Source organism: Fusarium fujikuroi, chromosome FFUJ_chr06 (assembly GCF_900079805.1).
Source record: "Fusarium fujikuroi IMI 58289 draft genome, chromosome FFUJ_chr06".
NCBI lineage: Eukaryota > Fungi > Ascomycota > Sordariomycetes > Hypocreales > Nectriaceae > Fusarium > Fusarium fujikuroi.
Window position 1 is genome coordinate 1,341,209 of NC_036627.1, and position 17,345 is coordinate 1,358,553.

At 48.9% G+C, this 17,345-nt stretch overlaps 5 protein-coding genes; 2 read left to right on the forward strand and 3 right to left on the reverse strand.

Moving 5' to 3' along the window:
* Positions 1-76: 76 nt before the first annotated feature.
* Positions 77-2,312, reverse strand: FFUJ_05763 (uncharacterized protein; the record flags this gene model as incomplete). XM_023579012.1 has 3 exons in its annotated part: positions 77-1,124; positions 1,172-1,388; positions 1,442-2,312. 3 exons carry the CDS (start codon positions 2,310-2,312, stop codon positions 77-79), a joined length of 2,136 nt encoding a protein of 711 aa, XP_023431924.1.
* Positions 2,313-2,758: 446 nt separating this feature from the next.
* Positions 2,759-5,454, forward strand: FFUJ_05764 (related to C6 transcription factor; the record flags this gene model as incomplete). XM_023579013.1 has 7 exons in its annotated part: positions 2,759-2,872; positions 2,949-3,000; positions 3,046-3,680; positions 3,731-3,933; positions 4,051-4,452; positions 4,502-4,824; positions 4,874-5,454. 7 exons carry the CDS (start codon positions 2,759-2,761, stop codon positions 5,452-5,454), a joined length of 2,310 nt encoding a protein of 769 aa, XP_023431925.1.
* A 79-nt stretch (positions 5,455-5,533) lies between these two features.
* FFUJ_05765 (related to glucuronyl hydrolase) lies at positions 5,534-7,061 on the reverse strand (the record flags this gene model as incomplete). XM_023579014.1 has 2 exons in its annotated part: positions 5,534-6,814; positions 6,861-7,061. 2 exons carry the CDS (start codon positions 7,059-7,061, stop codon positions 5,534-5,536), a joined length of 1,482 nt encoding a protein of 493 aa, XP_023431926.1.
* A 1,056-nt stretch (positions 7,062-8,117) lies between these two features.
* FFUJ_05766 (related to ATP-binding multidrug cassette transport protein) lies at positions 8,118-12,437 on the reverse strand (the record flags this gene model as incomplete). XM_023579015.1 has 3 exons in its annotated part: positions 8,118-10,655; positions 10,709-11,606; positions 11,656-12,437. The coding sequence occupies 3 exons, from the start codon at positions 12,435-12,437 to the stop codon at positions 8,118-8,120; spliced, it is 4,218 nt and encodes a 1,405-aa protein (XP_023431927.1).
* A 1,777-nt stretch (positions 12,438-14,214) lies between these two features.
* FFUJ_05767 (related to transcriptional activator Mut3p) lies at positions 14,215-16,365 on the forward strand (the record flags this gene model as incomplete). XM_023579016.1 has 4 exons in its annotated part: positions 14,215-14,240; positions 14,332-15,187; positions 15,239-16,029; positions 16,083-16,365. The coding sequence occupies 4 exons, from the start codon at positions 14,215-14,217 to the stop codon at positions 16,363-16,365; spliced, it is 1,956 nt and encodes a 651-aa protein (XP_023431928.1).
* Positions 16,366-17,345: the final 980 nt, after the last annotated feature.

Consider the following 17,345-nt stretch of genomic DNA (forward strand, 5'->3'; position numbering starts at 1 on the left):
ACTGTAAAGAATGGTATCGAAATGAATGTGTGCTTCTTGCTGACTTGAAAGCTGTCATGATATTTGTTATCGAGTATTACATATTGTGTAAGATCTGTTCGAAGCTCTCTACCTCAATCGTCGGAGGTCGAGACCATCTCTCCTTGAGACTCGCAACATCACTCTGTCCTCCCCCGCTAACATTGGAAGAAAGAGCGAAGACTGAAGTCTTCAACCAAACTTCTTGACTCGGCTCTAGTTTTCCTGTGATGCCTACGGATACAACGGGGATCAGCGTTCGCTGGCAAACGATGTTCGTGTTGGAGTCCGGCTTCAGTGCGAAGCTCTCCACATCAACAATTTGTCTATCGAAAAGGGCTTCAGTCAGAATTCCACTGGAGCCAGCTTTAGACGAGATGATAGTGGATCGTTCGTCAGAGAAGTTTCCCTCGAAATTTCCAGGGACGACTCCGTCGGGTACTGGAAGCGTTGGCAAGTTCATCCCATCAGCATGCTTCCGGCCATTTATAGCAAAACCTCCTTCAACTAGGTGAAGCGACTCGATAGACTTCTGACATCGTATGCGGTGCATTCGAACATGCCAGTCCGGCCATTGCTCGGTCGGCGGGATCAAGATCGTATCCACAGCAACGCCTCGATCACCCCAAGGATACCATCTCACGCTCGCGATGGAAACATTCGCCACACTCTGGTTATCCGTCTTTATCGTCAGAGTCCCAAAATTGACTTCATCGCACTTCCACTTGACCGCCCAAGTCTCGCCACCATCTCGGCTCAGCGCCAGTTGGTTGTCTGGTGCAATCTGTTGGATCAGGGGGCCTGTTGGAACGGAGAATCCGAAGGCTGAAGAGTAGGCAAACTTGCAGTACTTGGCTTGATTGGCTTTCATAGGCCAAGCAACGAATTGTCCGGGAGTGAGCATGAAGTGGTGATTGCCTCGCGGGTGGTTGCACAAGATTTGCTGAGGAGCTCGGATGACTTGTGTAGGGGGTTCAAAGGGAGGATACGGAAGTGGTTCGGAGTTCCAGAATTCGTCTTCGGCACTCAATCCAACAGCTATGAGTGTTTTGAGGCACCAGTATACGGATTGAGGAGAGTTATAGTCTTCGGCCATGTACATATTTCTGGCCGTTGTTAGTGGCACCTCTGGTCAGTATCACGGTCGACTTACGGATACAGCCATCCAATCGTAAGAGTGCCATCAGTTGAGAAGATGTCACTAGAATTCTGTGCCCACCACCTCAGATGTCGGGCTAGGAACCCCTTAATTGCTCCTGGTGAATCAAGCGGTTTAGGCATATTAGGCACCTTGGCAAACGCCAGCGCACCGAAGAAGCCTCCGCAGGCGAAGCGGTATGTGAGGGATCTACCGAAGGGAATCGAAGATCCTGTCCGTTGTTAGCTTAACGTGTATATTGTTTGTGTCTGTGGCATAAGGTACCCTGAGAGTCGAAGTATCTCCAGAAATGGGTTCCAAAGTCCCTGGCTCGTTGTTGATACATCTCACAACGCGATTTGTCTAGATCGGCGGCGAATTTTGAATAAAGGACCTGCGAGAACTGAATGGCGAAACTACCAGAATAGTAGTCTGCTTGTCGTCCTGTTCCCACGGTATCTCGACGTCCGGTCTCCTCAGCCAGCTCCTGTTCTTGTCTCGCTTGCTCGACTGTCTGCCAGGGACCGTCTGCTGACCATCCATCTCCGATGTAGAAGCTATCCAGCAGCTCAAGATCCGAATCCATCTCTTCCTTGACTTCTGAGAACGGGACGCCGCAAGTCTTTACTAAAGCAAGGCTGCAGAAGACTCGAAACCAGCGCCAATTTGTCGGTGGCATTTTCTTGCCGCGAATGGAGTTCAACCAGTTCTTCAGATTCTTCTTTTGGTCTTGGTTCAATGGCTCATAGAAACGCTTCGGTGCTGCTATGAGAGCAAATGCTAGCATCTCTGCCTCCACCATTCTTTGGTCCATATCGTTCATGGCCCCCCAATATTCTGGATGATGAGGGTCGGTCCCCGCGATGAAGCCGTCGACCCATGGCTGAACTAGTTCATCTACACGAGCTGCCAGGTCTTTGTCGGTGATAGAGTCATATCCGAAAAGCAATGGCGCTATCGCCCATAGCGGCCTTGCAAAGCCTTCTAATTGTGCCGCCGACTCATCGAAATGTGCACCTGTCGCAATTGGAATACGAACGCGAGATTTTCCGGGTGAGAAATATTGTTTTAGGGGATTAATCAACGCAATTATGGCTTCAATGAAGTCATCTCGGCTTTGGAAGGGGTTGTCGGAGAATCCTGGTAGTGGCGGCATTTTTGTGTAACTCGGGCGTGGTTGGAGAACAAGAAATTCCGGTTACACAAAGTGAGAGATTAAAACAGCACAGCACAACGAGGAGAAGCAAATTTTCGGATTCTTCAACTTAATCACCATCAACAGCACTTTTGACTCACGACACGATAGAACCGAGCTCTCGACAATTGACCAGCTCCAGTCTCGGGCGTCGGCCCATTCACATCCGAAGCTACCATCAGCTGATGGTGATGTCCAATCATTGGCTCGCTTGCACCACCATCCCCATGGGGTAATGGATCCAGAGCTTGTTTTCGGCCAAGGATCGACACACGAACGCCTCCTCTTCCCCGAACTCTCTCGTTATTACATAAACTATGCGATCCCTCGGGCAGCGGGCGAACTCTATAATCACACAATCACAAGCGAAATGGACCATCAGAGTGTACAGTTAGGTGGAGCTGGCAATGGGTCTGCCGCTGGAGATCCCGGGCCCGAAGTTCCCTCGTGTCAAGGATGTCGGCGGCGAAAGCTCCGCTGTTCCAGAGACAAGCCAATGTGTAATCATTGCCAAAGATTGGGTATGTCCAGGTGTCTAAGGATGAGATACAGCGACTGACTTGCGTAGACTCGCCTTGTGTATACGACACGAAAAAGAACAAACCGGGGATCAAGGCTGGTGTCATAGAAGGCTTGAATCGTCGAGTTGGTACGTAGAACGGTGGCAATTGCACTCTCAACTGACCAAGATCAGAGGCTCTGGAGAGCACGGTATTTGACAACGCGCAACCTCCCAATCCAGCTCCTTCATCCGAGTCTTCGCAAATCATTGGAGCCTTCTCCAGTCTCATTCAGGAACTTCGAGGCTTGGTTCACAACTCAGCGGGCTCGTTGTCATTGCCGCCCACTCAATCATCAATAGCCCAAGCACAACACGCAACACCGGGATCTGTAGCTCTCTCATCCCCAAACGATGTCCAACATCAACCGCGAAAGAGACGAAGAGTGGACAGCTGCGGCAACCCGAACATAGAACTAGTCAGCCAGCTCAATGAGTTGGGAAGCACTTCAAGCCAATTACCCCCTGCTGAACTCCTCGAAGAAGTCATCAACGCGTACTTCATCCTGGTTCAACCATGGATACCCATTCTACACGAAACACGGTTCAGGGGCCGCTTCTACAGCCATGAGCAACTGCCCTGTCTCACTGTGCTACTGCATGCAATAGTAGTCGCTGCCATTCGCTTTGTCGATACAGAGAATGGGAAGATATCTGAAAAAGAGCTAGAGACATGGACCTCTAGATCCAGAAGCATAGTGCTTTTGTCAGCTATGGACGGCATGTCGGTCGAGAACCTACAAGCACTGAGCATCATAGCCTTCACAGATGTAAGTACGGTGTATTTGTTGAGAAGTACCTCTGACTTGGGGCTTTCTAGATGGGTAATGGAGACATGTCTAGAGCTTGGCCTATCATAGGCTCACTTACAAGGACTGTTGAGTATCTTCAGCTCAGTGTTGAAACAGATGACCGACAACAGGGACCCTTGCTAAAACCCTTGACCTCTTTATCACCATCGCAGAACTGGACTCAAGAGGAGGAGCGGAGGAGAGTATTCTGGAGCATCTTCAACCTTGACAGGTAGGCTTACACCATCTAATAAGTACAGGCACCAGCTAACCGCTTAGGCTTTGCTCTGTGATGACTGGGTAAGATAACACAAGCCAAAAAGTAGTTGGTTCATACTTACAAGCTCAGATGGAACACCAGCCTGACATCCGACGATGTTCGCAGACGATTACCAGCAGACGGAGGCCTATGGCACAAAGAAGAAACAGTACTGACTCCCTACTTTGGTATCTGGGATCGCTCAGCCGCAAAGATGGGGAATTCTATTGTGTTCCTTCCAGCACACTACCCAAGTCCTGACCAAGTCGCGGAGGCACCGCCTGAGACACCATCGACAAATACAACAGCACCCAAGGGAAATGACACGGTGGACATGACAACTGTCGGAGCGTTCGCTTATTGTATCGAGGCGACAGAGTCTTTGAGTCGAGTTACTACTTACTTTCTCCAACAGAGAATTAACTTCAGGGATCGTCAAGAAGTCGGTAATTGGCTTACCAGATTTAAGGAGCTGGATCTACGCCTTGTCCAGTAGGTCTCATTCTTTTGCCTTGAAACCACTTACTAAAAGCTATTTCAGCTGGAAGATGTTTCTCCCTCAGAAATGGAAAGACTCCAACATCTCGCGGAGGCCAACCATTATCAACATGGATCCAAACCTGACATTGGCCCATATCACTCACAACACCTCTATGATCTTACTGCATCAGCAGATCGCGTATCCATCACCTCAATGGACCAGTATTGTACGGATGCCCAGCGCCCATAGCGCAGAGACATGTCAAATCGCTGCGGCAGAGACAGCAACAATTACACGCAAGTATCTGAAGTACACATCAGAAAACAGCCCTGTTAATAGCCAGTTCGCTTTCTGTGTGTTCGTCAGTGCTCGCGCATTGCTTGGTAAGACCTTTTCGCCAATGCTTACGGTCTTGGACTGATGATTCCGTAGTGCACTGGAGATTTTACAAGACTGATCTAGCCCCTGAGTTCTGGGTTCTAGTCGAAAGTCTCGATGACTTCTCTAAAAGATGGGCAGGCCCTTTGTCCCGATCAAAGTCTAATTCCTCCTTGCCCGGGAAGTATAACGCTCAACTACGCGCGCTTCACAAGAAATGTGCGGAGGATCCGGATTATTCTCCAGATGTCGTTGGATACTCTACCGATGGTTTTGTTACGCAGACACCCCATTATCTCCGCGAAGGACAAAGCGACAATCAGCACAGCAACCAAGCTCGGGCTGGAGCAGCGTCCAGCGTGTTGCAGAACTCATTTGATGGCGGGTCCCAGAGATCTATCCTCAATCCTGGTCCTCCAGGCAGTCATCTTAGCTTCCTTCCCCAGGTATCTCCTACCAATCCCGGAGTAGAGCACAATTCACCAGATGAGCTATCAGCGATCTCGACGGTTCTTATGGATCAGGATTTCATGCAGTTGGATCGAGTCATCAGCTTTGATGACATGATGTTTACGGCTCAGACGATTGAGGATCAAGGGGGGCCTTTCTCCATGAACAACTGGACATTGGGATGACGAAAGAATATAAAACTATATTATGCCAAGTAGATGTATCTCTTCACTAATTCTTCATGTGAAATTCCGAGAGATGTATCTATACCAATCCCATCTTCAATAACCTGTTCCCAAACTCAATCAAATAGTAATCCGCATAAACCAGTCCATGATCCCAATATCTCTTGTAGTCTTTGGCATTGTGATTCGCAGTGGCGTTCTTCAGAATAGCCTCAAAGTGAGCTTCTGGCTTCAAGTCCTGAACCTCGAATTTTCCATCTGATCTCAACGCCACTTTCGACTTCTCCTGTGAAAGGGAGAAGTCAAGCGTATCCTTCACGATTCGAATCGCCATTGATCGATATCTCTCACTCAAGTCGGGTGATCCACTTCCAGCTAGAGCTTGCGAGAGAACAAGCATACCGTTTGCGGCAATAATGCCCGCTGAAGAGTCTCTCAGTGGTGCGGAAGTATCAATCGGGGCATCGAAGTCCCAAAGAGGAACGTATCGACCCTTAGTGCGGCTCTCTCCAGGGACAGGGACTTCGACACAGTCTGGGGACTTGAGTAGTCTGAAGATGAAATACTCAGCTAAGCCAATAGCTGCATCTAGAAACTCAGGATCTTTAGTCCAGTTGTAAGTCTGTGAGTACCCTAGGATACCCCAAGCCTGCCCGCGGGCCCAAGTCGAGTTGGCTGCGTAGCCTTGGCCAGTTCTCTTCTCCTTGACGGATCCGTCTCTGGGATCGAAGTTGACAACATGAAAGGTGCTGTACATGGTTCTTCCAACAGATTCGTCTGTCTCCTTTCGTAACAAGGCCTTGATCAATGCCTTGGCGTGAGCTGTTGCTGCTTCAGCCATTTCAGTCTGGCCAGTCTGTGCAGCTGCGTAATACAGCAGGTCGAGATTGCACATCGAGTCGATAATCACCAAAAAGTCCTCTGTCATGCTGGAAATGTCAACACCATTTTGCGACAGGACATCCCATGATCTGAGAGCGCCGACATTGGCGTTGTATCTTGAGTACAGTGAGCGCGCGGCAGTGATGATAGACTCAAGGGCTGTCGAGTCATGTAGAGTCTCCCAACGAACTCTCATAGACGGCTGGATCATGAATGACATGTCGTGGGTATCTGTTCTCTGGGCATACTCATGGAGCGGGTCAGACCACGCTCGTCCAACATCGAGCAGTTGCTTCAGCAGTTGTTGCTTGTTGGTATCTCCAGCTGAAGCTTGGGGATATTTGATGAGACGCTCGATCAACGAGTATATGGAACCTGGGAAGAAGCCACAGGTCCAGAAGAGCTTCTCACGGAGGATATATTTTCCAGCATCTGACCCAGTCTGGGGAACATACTCGGGGTATGCCAATGGAGGGTTCTAACAGTGTCAGTGAGGTATTCACACCGAAGTGAAGAGCGCTTACGTTGTTTACAAGGCCCGATTCTGCGGCGTGGAGGATCTTTGCTGTGATATTGTCCTCAAAAAGCTCCGAAACGATGGACGATATCGACGCTTTGTAAGGCTTGGCAAATAAGACACCATTCTTTGTAGTAGTCTCATTGCCATTTGTGTGGCCATTTGTGTGGCCATTAGCGTGGCCGTTGATACCGTTGGAAATAGTCATGATTTGTGGTACTGAAGAGTGATTACGGGTAGAGTGTGTGGATTTGGTTGAATTGTTTAGTGTTGGTTCCTTTAAATGCTGGTCACAATTGATCTGCAGTTGTCTCGTCTTAGACCTCAGCCTGAATGTGAGAAGCCCGAAGCTCCGAAGGTATTAGCCCGGGGCTTGGCCCGATGCCCGCTGCATGCCCTGTAGTCATCACAGTGGGTCTCCTTGTTGACACGAGAATCGCTACATCGAGTCGAAGCACTCAAAATGTGAAGATGGCAGACGTGATAGCCAAATAGTAAGAAGACAAAAGTGTATGTTTTATCATCGAGAATACAAAGAAAATGATCTACTATGTTTACCTTCTATCGTCCGATTTATTACCTATGGTCAAGGTCCTTGGAATGAGATCTGATCCAATGGTTCATTGATAATAGGGTTTTGTCCCACGCCCGACAGTCATTCAAAGGAATTTGGACATCACAGGCCATGAGATGTTTGGCAATCGCATAAAGAATACATTATGATCGCTATATAATTACTATATACGTTGTATGAAAACAGCCCAGAGAACAAATACGCGTCCAAATGTCGCGTTCTGTTTTGCCCAACAATACGCGTTGTGGCTTCAGGGTAGCCAGCTCGCCCTGACCAACCACTGACCCGTTAGCCAAACTAATCTAACACTACTAACATTAATATTTGACGGCTCCTTATATGCCACTATGACATCCCCGCCTACCCAAAGAATCTCTCTACGAACTCAAAACTGTATCCACACATCCAGCTTAATCACAGAATTCCTCAAAAGGTCATACCATGGCTTCAACGGAGGAAAAGAGACGGCTGTAGGATCATCGTAGTGCCGAGAGACGCGACCAAGATCTCAGAAAACTGGACATCACTGAATTCTACTCAAATTCATGGTAAGAACGATCTATTATTATGATGAGTGCTATGTTGATAGTCTAATTGCGCAGTCTAAGGTTGCTATACAGTCTATAATGATATCCGAATGAAAAAGGAACTAATTCTAAGACCTGAATGAATCAGGTTGCGATGTTACTCCTACTCCGCCTTCTTAGAAGTCTTGGTTCGAAGCTTCATGAGGATGTAAACAAGAGCATACGAACTGAAGACAAAGGCAGCTGTGATGCCCGCATCCCTCCAGGCGTATGAGTACGACTTGAGGTTGAGAGTCTTGAGGTAGTCATCAGCCTTGCTGTAAGTACACACCTTACACTCATCGGTCGCATCAGGGTTGATCAGCTTGCTGGGCACGTGTGTAAGCCACTCCTTGAGGTATTCACCACATGTAGTACCGTTGGGAGGGCTGAAACGAGCAAACTCGCTTTCCTTGCACTTGACATCGGCCCCCCACATGTCAAACACCAGCATGCTACCCATGAGGTAGTTGAAAGGGTTGATGTAGTAGAGCCAATATTTCCAGAAGTCCTGAATGCTGGAGTATGGTACCAGAACACCGCAGAAAGACACCAGGACAGTGAGGAGAAGAGGATTGACCAGTGATGCGAACACCTCGTTTGGCGCGTAGGCAGCAATGAACTGACCAATGCCAGTGTAGATGAACTCATACATAAGCATGACGAAGAAGGTACCGCCAGCGCGGGTAGAATCGCCCGGGAAACCGACGGTGTAATACCAAGCGACGTAGTAGATGACAGCACAGATGATCAGGTAAGGGACTTCTGAGACAATCAGGCCAGTCACAAAAGCGACCCAAGAGTACATCTTTGACTTCTTCTCACGGGTCTCGAAGATGTCTCGGCGATGGATGAACAACGGCTGAAGCTGAGCCATGACACCGGGTGCGACAAAAATGAAGTTGAAGACTGTAAACAACTTCAACTGAAGTTCAGCGACAGACGATCCGATTTGCCAAAAGGAGAAACCGTTGAAGAGGGCAGAGGACAAGTGGAGAGCGAACTTGTTGTTGATGTAGTCTGTGTTGCGATACAAGGCGATGTTCATGCGATGGGTGACGAGCTTGGTCTGCTCCCACAGAGAGGTAGCAAATTCGTAACCATCGTCGGTAGTGGCCGGGGGCTTGGAAGCAGCTTCGCTGATGATGCTATCGAGCTCTTTCTCAACAGCATCATGCTCAGGGGAAGACAGCCAGACCTGGTTCCAATCCTTGCCTTGGGAGAGATGTCCAGAGACAACGTCAATCATGTGCTCGGCAGGGTTGACATGCTCTGGGCAGGGAGCTCCGTAGCGACCAAAGTATCCGGTAACCGTGTTGCCATGCTCGCCAATGTCGCCAAAGTACACTGTCTTACCGCCCTTGGCGAGAAGGAGAAGGGTATCAAACTGAGAGAAGAGCTGGGCAGAGGGCTGGTGAATGGTGACAAGGATGGCCTGACCGTGAGCAGCCAGCTTGCGCAAGAAACGAACGGTGTTGTATGCAGATTGTCCGTCGAGACCAGAAGTAGGCTCGTCAAGGAAGATCAGGATGCTAGGCTTCGAGACCAGTTCGACGCCAATAGTAACACGCTTCCGCTGTTCGACACTCAGACCGGCACCGACTTGGCCAATCAGGGTATCCGCAAGATCATGAAGTTCCAGAAGGTCAATGATAGTGTCAACATATTTGAGCTTCTCCTCACGAGGAGTGTCACGGCTTTGCCGGAGGAGGGCAGAGAACTCTAGAGCCTCGCGGACGGTAGCATAGGGTTCGTGAACATCAAGCTGCTCACAGTAGCCTGCAGAGCGCTGGAAAGAAACCGGAAGGGGCCGGCCATCAACCATGATAGAGCCCCGAATGGTACCCTCAGTCTTGCGTTGAGCCAGAACATCAAGCAGAGTAGTCTTTCCAGCACCCGAAGAGCCCATAAGAGCACCCAACATGCCTGGCTTGACCCAACCTTGAACATTATCGAGAAGAGTGCGATCACCTTGAGGAGTCTTGACAGTATAGCTGAGGTTCTTCCAGGTGAACACAGAGGTGTTACGGACCAGACCCATTGCTTCGCCACTGGTGTCGGAGTCATCGCCGGATACAACACCACCATCACTGCTACCCACGATCTTCTTCTCACCCTTTGTCTGTCCCTCCTCATCAGACTGGCGAAGAGCAGCGGTAATGTGGGCGTTCTCGCGAGGGATGACCAGACTGGGCCCATCCTCGGAGGAAGCGTGCCACTTGGTGGTGAAGTAGATGGTGATAGCAACGAAGAGAGCCCACCAGGCCCAAATTATACCGAAGTTTCTCCAAAGATGGTCATGGCTGTATGAGAGAGATGCCAGGTAGTCATCGCCAGTAACGAAGTTCACTCCAGCCTTGGCTCCACCTACGCCAGAACAAGCCTGGTGATCGCCATTGGTGAAGCCAGCACCACTGGGTACGAGACTGTGCCCAACACAAGGAATGATCTTGTCATGAAACTCATTTGATAGAAGAGCGTCGAAGCCGTATGCCAAAGGGTTGATCCAGAAGAGCCAGACAAACCAATCGTGCATCAGAGGCTTGCTGATGAGATAGCCAGAGTACATGATTGTGGCGCTGATGAGAAAACCCGAAACCTTGGAAGCGGCATCAAAGGTGCTGAAAGCCGCGCCGACAGCTCTGAAAAGGGCCGTGATACACTAATGATATGTGTCAGTACTGAAGAGTCAGTAAATAGAAGTAATACACTTACGATTGTGATTGAGATGAGAAGAACCCAGAAGGTGAAGAAGTGTCCGGCTGAGGCGGTAAGGCCAACCATGAAATACTCCACAACTGAAAAGGTGCTGACCTGCAACAGAATCACAGGTATATCAGCAGCAATCTGAGCGATACAGAAGGCAGCAGGATGGTACATGGCAAATGATTTGTGCTTGAGAAGAACAGGGCGTCCGGTAAAAGAGTCAGTGACCTCAGACATTGAGACCAGGGAGTTACAAAGAAGAGCGATGAAGACAGCGCCTGATTTGATGAAGAGACCGCTTGAGTCATCAGAGGCATTGTAGAATAGAGAGCCAGCGATCAAAGCCTGTACGATCATGGAAAGCTGCTTGATGAAGAAGGTAGGCTTGTCTCCGAGGACAATCTGGTACTGACGCTTCACACAAGCTTTGGCCTGTGAGATGAACCCGACCGTCATGGGGCTGCTGTCGGGGAGCTTCTTATCCTTCAGCTGACGGACACCCAGCTTGAATTGCTTGGTCCTTTCGTCGGCGATCGCCGAAGTAGGGTAGTCGTACTCAGACTTCATGCGCTCGTAGATGGGGGACTTCTCGTACTCTGCTCGGAGAGCGTCTGCGGTGCGTGGGAAGCGGTTCTGGTGATCGGGGTGGATCTGTCGCTCGGTTGGGACAGTGACACCGGTGAGGTAGTCTGCAACGTTGGCACCGTGCTGGCAGATGAAGCCCATGCTCTCCATGAAGGGCTTGGCTTCCTTGAGAGGACCGTAGTAGACTTCCTTGCCTTCGTCGAGTACAAGGACCTTGTCGAAGAGATCATAGATACCGTTACCTGCTTGGTAGAGGGTGACGATGGAGGCGAGACCCATCACGTCGGTCATGGCGCGGATGGCTTTGGTGTATTCGAGAGCACTGGATCAAGTTAGACAAGTACCTAACGGGTTTTAATGTTTTTACTTACGTGCTGGCATCGAGGCCACGGGTTGAGTTGTCCCAGCAGAAGACGGAACCCTGCGTTGCCAGAGTCTCGATGATAGAGACTCGCTTTCGCTCTCCTCCAGAGACTCCACGAATGAAGGCGTCACCGACCTTGGTGTCGATAGTGTGCTCAATACCCATAGACTTGAGCAAGAAGTCCCTTGACTGGACTCTCAGCTCCTCGTGCGAGTTGACACCATTTGGCAGTTGGAAAGGCACCTTGAGCCGAGATGCGAAGTCCATGGTCTGACCAACGGTCAAAGCTGGGTAGAAGACCTCCTCCTCGGTGTTCATGACGATCTGGCCTCGATAGGTCTTGGCCTCCTCGGCAGTCATGGATCCATAGTGGACATCACCCTTGATGTTGGCGTATCCCCGTCGTTTGTTGGCGATCATGTTGAGAAGTGTTGTGCAGCCTGAGCCAGGACGGCCGAGAACAAGGAGCATCTCACCAGGCTTGACGCAGCCATGGCTGTTGTCAAGGATGGTCTTGAGAGGTGACTTTTGGAGAGACTCTTTGATGAGCTTGGGGATGTTGTACTGGGACAAGACGTTCTCGTGGATAGCGGCATCAGCAGCAATGACATCGACAGTGAGGTTGGTCCAGGTGACACCAAGCTCTCTGTCAGGGAAGCCAGATGCCTTGTCTCTCTCTTTGTACTCCACCACTTCAGACTTCATAGACCATTCGGTGTCATCATGGGAGATTTCCTTCATTGGTGTCGGTTCATAGACCGTTCGAGAGTCGATACTGTCGGAGTCCATTTTGATGGTGTTGTGTTGGTGGTGGACTGTATGTTCGCCCTGGCTAAAAGAGTATAGCCTTTACCGCCGAATTGCGCACCGAGATTTTGTCTTTGATATCGAACAAAACTCTAAAGAACAATAATTATAATTAAATGGTGTCTGTTACTGCATGTTTTTACAGGGAAAGTGGTTGCATGCTTCTTATAAACAACAACACGCTTTGACAGGCATCGGCTTTACAGACTGACGGGCTTTTTCGGCGTCCGACAGCAGCGTAGAACAGGCAGCTTGACCAATGAAATAATTGGATCTGGTTCCTTTCTTGACAAGCATTTTAGTACGAGCGGGTTCTTCGATCCACTTGGATCTGATGGAAGTTGTTGATCTATGGACCCTGATAAGAATGTTCTACGCCAGGTCAAATTTACCGCTTAGTCAATCCGGCCTATGTGGTGTTGGGCCGCTGGTGACAGTGCTGTAGCGTGCATAGCGCATTGGAGATAGTGGTGACTCAACCGCTAGCCCTGATTGAGACAGAAGGGAAACGGCCTATCTTACAGGGGCTCTTCAAGCCGGATTCAACGCCGGATTCACATGCTTGTGAAACGTGCTTTTTTAGCAAACGTCACGACAGAAACGACAACAATGATTGCAATTACAAATATGGATACCAGCTTAGGAATACAAAGTTAATTGTTGTCATGGCGGACAAATAAATGAGTGCGAAAAGACCGACTACGAGGGAACGGGCCTGCACAGCCAGGTTCGCATTCGTTAAGATGTGAGACGGACTGTAAAAAACTGCGACGAGCTCCGACTGAGTAAAAAGTAAAAATGATGACGCAAAGATAACAAGCCGCATCCGAGTCGGTCTTTTTATAACCGTCTTTCCGACTTTGACCCCTACAAGATCAGCTGCAATCATTTTCAAGGGGTAATTGAGGACCGATCTGTCTATAAATTGAAAAGTATCTGCCGCTGGTAAAAATGGGCCGGAAGAAGAGAAACTCTTGAATCTTCCGCTTAGTCAAGGTCTTCGGCAGATCAACCCATGTCTAGTCCAAGTTTGGGTCGTGATCTTCACGTGGGATCCTGGTTCAAGGTTTCACACTTTGTCTGATGTCGTCTAGCGCTGACCTCGTTCTCGTTTCTGCTTTAAGCTTCCTCCGCTTATTCAGCGGTCGTGTCGCATTCTTCTTCAATACCATCCTCCGAACCATCCTCGGAGAGCCTCATGTTCCGCGTTGACGAATCTTTCGGTCATGGACTTTCTCGCGAAAAGACCGCGATTTTAACACATTAGCCTCGTTTTGCCTCATATCTTGGCTTTTCAGCCGGAGGCTTACACCATATCGTCGTTTACTGTTATTTTCTTCAAAACTTCCGGCCGGTTGATTTGGTTTGGTTCAGTTGTGGAACTGAGCCCAACGTCCAAGTTGGCAGACTCGATTTCGGCGAATTAACCCGCCTCCCTTCTTCCTCCAATCTAGTCTCACTTGCATGTCAGAGCGGAACAAGTAATCATGATGCAGAAACGGGCCTGTGATGCCTGTCATAAGAGAAAGGTACGTATACGAGGCCCCATCTCCGTTCATTCCCGGGACCTCCGCTTCCCCTTTATCGATCAGTTCCATCCATCCCTTGGCGAGATTGATACTATCTATCCCATCCTGCATGCTTGTATTTGTGAAGGTGTAATGCATTCTTCCCCAGTTGGCTAACAAGTTGCCCTCATTCTTCTAGATCCAATGCGATTCAACAAGCCCAGATACACCCTGCAACTGGTGTGAGCACCATGGCTTGGATTGTACATTTAACCGAGTGAGAGGGCGGAAAAAGACAGCCAAGGCTAGGTAGGTTCAGACCGTGGCGTTCAGCCCCGTGGAGTAGTTCATTTTAACTCGTCTATTAGATCTCGTCAAACATCAGAGCAAAGTCTGGCAGAGCGCCTCAAGCGCATTGAGGATGCCCTTTCTCATACACTTTCTAATCAGAAGAACTCAGAAAACACTGCAGCAAAACCATTGACTCCAAGTTCACTAGCCACTGACCCCCACAAGAGTTCAGACCCTGGTACTGGAGACTCAACCAACGATACCCCTCAAAAGTTGTCATTCAACCGGCCATCTTCTTCCTTTTTGAGAGCCACGGATTCGAGATCTGCAAGTGTATCCCAGGGATCTCCGTTTATATCTCAGGCCCCATCTCCTGCTGGCGGTTTCACCAGCTCTGTTTCCTATGGGCAACTCCATTACGGTGGCTGCCACTTTGGCCACATCAGTCAGCACAATGGACTACCTTTGCTTTCAGAAGAGGGAAGACAGTGGATAATTTCAAAGACTGGCCACGAAGTTATTCTCAATCCTGGCGCTACAGATCACTCCAACCCTTCCCAATCGCCTGCACCTCACGTTTACCATGACCAACGCGACCTATACGAACTTCCTGATAGAAGTATTACTGAGAAGGCTTTCGACGCCTTTATCCATTCCTCTTTCAGTTTGGTATTTCCCATCGTGGAACGAGTTCTGTTTAAGGATACCATTGAGCTAGCGTATCAGCCATACACGGGCGATGGTCCTTCTTTGGAGCATCTTAGTGCCAAGGTCGGCGTCTTAGCTTTTCTCTCAACGATAGTACTCTTCCATGATACATTTGCAGCTTCGCCAAGCATCGACACAGACTTGTGTGCCACAAAAGCACGTTATCTACTCACAGATGTCCTGGAAATAGCTAGTATCAACAACCTCCAAATAGTCTTCATGCTGGTAAGGACTTGAACTGAAGATTGGTCCCCAATAGAATTAACAAATGTCTAGAACATGCATGAGATATTTTCTGGACGCCTTCGATCCGGCGCCATGTTCCATGCCATTGCGTGCCGCATGGTTTTCACCCTTGGCGGCCATACAAACATATCGTGTAAGTCGCGAGGCTCGCAAGTCACACGCTCAGAGAGGGAACGGCGTCAACTGCGCATGCTATTCTGGCTATGCTATATCTTCGATAAAGATATCGCTCTACGGACAGGTCAACCGCCACTCATGTCCGACGAGTATTGTGATCTCACCCTTCCGGAGACCTATTACGACTGCTATGAATACCTACCCAAACTCAATGAAAGCCTCCCCCAAGTTTCCTTCGACGAAGAGAGTCTCATGCCTCATCTTCCGGGCGACCCTCGCCTGAGTCAACTCAAAGACAAAACCAGTCGTCTTCTATATTCGGCTCAGGCTGCTAAGAAGTCTCATGCACAACTACTTTGTGACATCAGAGAGCTTGACGAAGAGCTCGAAGCATGGAGACAATCTCTACCCCCTTCATTCCGTCCAGCGCTGTCAATCACCAATGAGTCTCAAGTCGCCCTTCAAGGGATGCATCTCCCTCGCAGTATGAGACACATCACTCTGCATTTGGACTATCATCATCTCATGATTGCAATCCATCGAGCAAGTGGCAGATGCATGGAGCCTGATCCCGGAAACCCTAACGACCAGCCCGAATGGGTTCCTGGAGTTGAATCGAGCAATGCTCTTGCGCTGGAAGCTAGTCGGTCGACACTTGTATACTTGCGGGCAGCAATGTGTGGAGTCGCTGGTGAAGCATTCTGGTAAGAAAAGTCCACGCAAACCGAATCCAGCTCCGTGACTAACTCGTGTGTAGGGTTATTGTCTTCTACCCCACAGCAGCCATGATCACTCTCTTCTTCAACATCTTGCTGTATCCACTCCATGAACGGGCTGAGCAAGACCTTGAGCTTCTCAAAGCAGCCGCTGATCTAATCAACAATCTCCCAGTGCGCCGACTGACCACTTCCGAGGTCTCTCATATGAAGCTTATCAATGACTTTGTTGTTGAGCTAGTCCGCCTTGGAAGGAGTGCAATCTGCAAAGCAACCATGGAAAAGGATCAAGAGCTTGACAGACAGTTGATGATTATACACTAGATACCACAATTTCTCTGTATTTTTATTCCTTTGTGAATTGTTTTGGGAGCGTGTGTCGGGGATACCATAGTGGATTCAATAGATGGGATATAGAATGATTATGCTTGGGTGATGTGACATTGGCACAGGAAGTTAAGTGCTTCTCAATCCATTTAATGACGGAGGGGATGTGAACGCGACAATTCAAGATGACGTTACTTTTACTGATTGACCGTGAGAAACCTTTACTGGATATGGGCCCGAAATACAAAAACGTGTTTTGTACAGACTTTATCTCTGGTTAGACGCCCTCACATGCCCACGGATATCAACACAAATTATTTACGGAGCAACACACAGACACCCTCTTGGACCATTACAACTGCCGAAGAATGTGGCACCCATAACCTCAAAAAGTTGATCTCAAGCTCAGGTAACATTGAGGCTACGCGTTACTTAACGTCTTACCCTGTACAGGTGTGTAACCTAGGTTGAAATTGAAATGGTGGCCGGAGCTTTGCGGTTCATACTATACAGTTGAGTGGAGAGATTTTGGATCAAGGAGTGAATTGTGTAGAAATTGACCTGACTATAATTTTCCGAGCATGTATACTATGTGAAAGTTTAAGTACCGTAATCCGTATCTGTCGAAAAGCTCATCACACGATAATGGAAACACTCAGTTTCAGTAACTGGAGTTGCTGGACTGACTCGACATCGGAACTTATATAATGGAAAGCTGTTGATTGTAAGACCGGAGGGAACTCGACTGAGCTTGTAGTACTCAAAAGTTCCCATGAGTCTCGCTGCTTTGAACAAGAAAGGAAGTTCGGGGCGAAATGTCCAACTCCGGGCGCGTCATTTAGCGAAGAAATTACACCAGATAACTCGGACAAACTCGTATTCCGCGCCCTCCAATGACTCATTACCGTATATGACAAATAGTTCATTCAAGCCTCAATAATTATCCCTATGTTTCGAGGTTCTTTTTCAAAAACTCT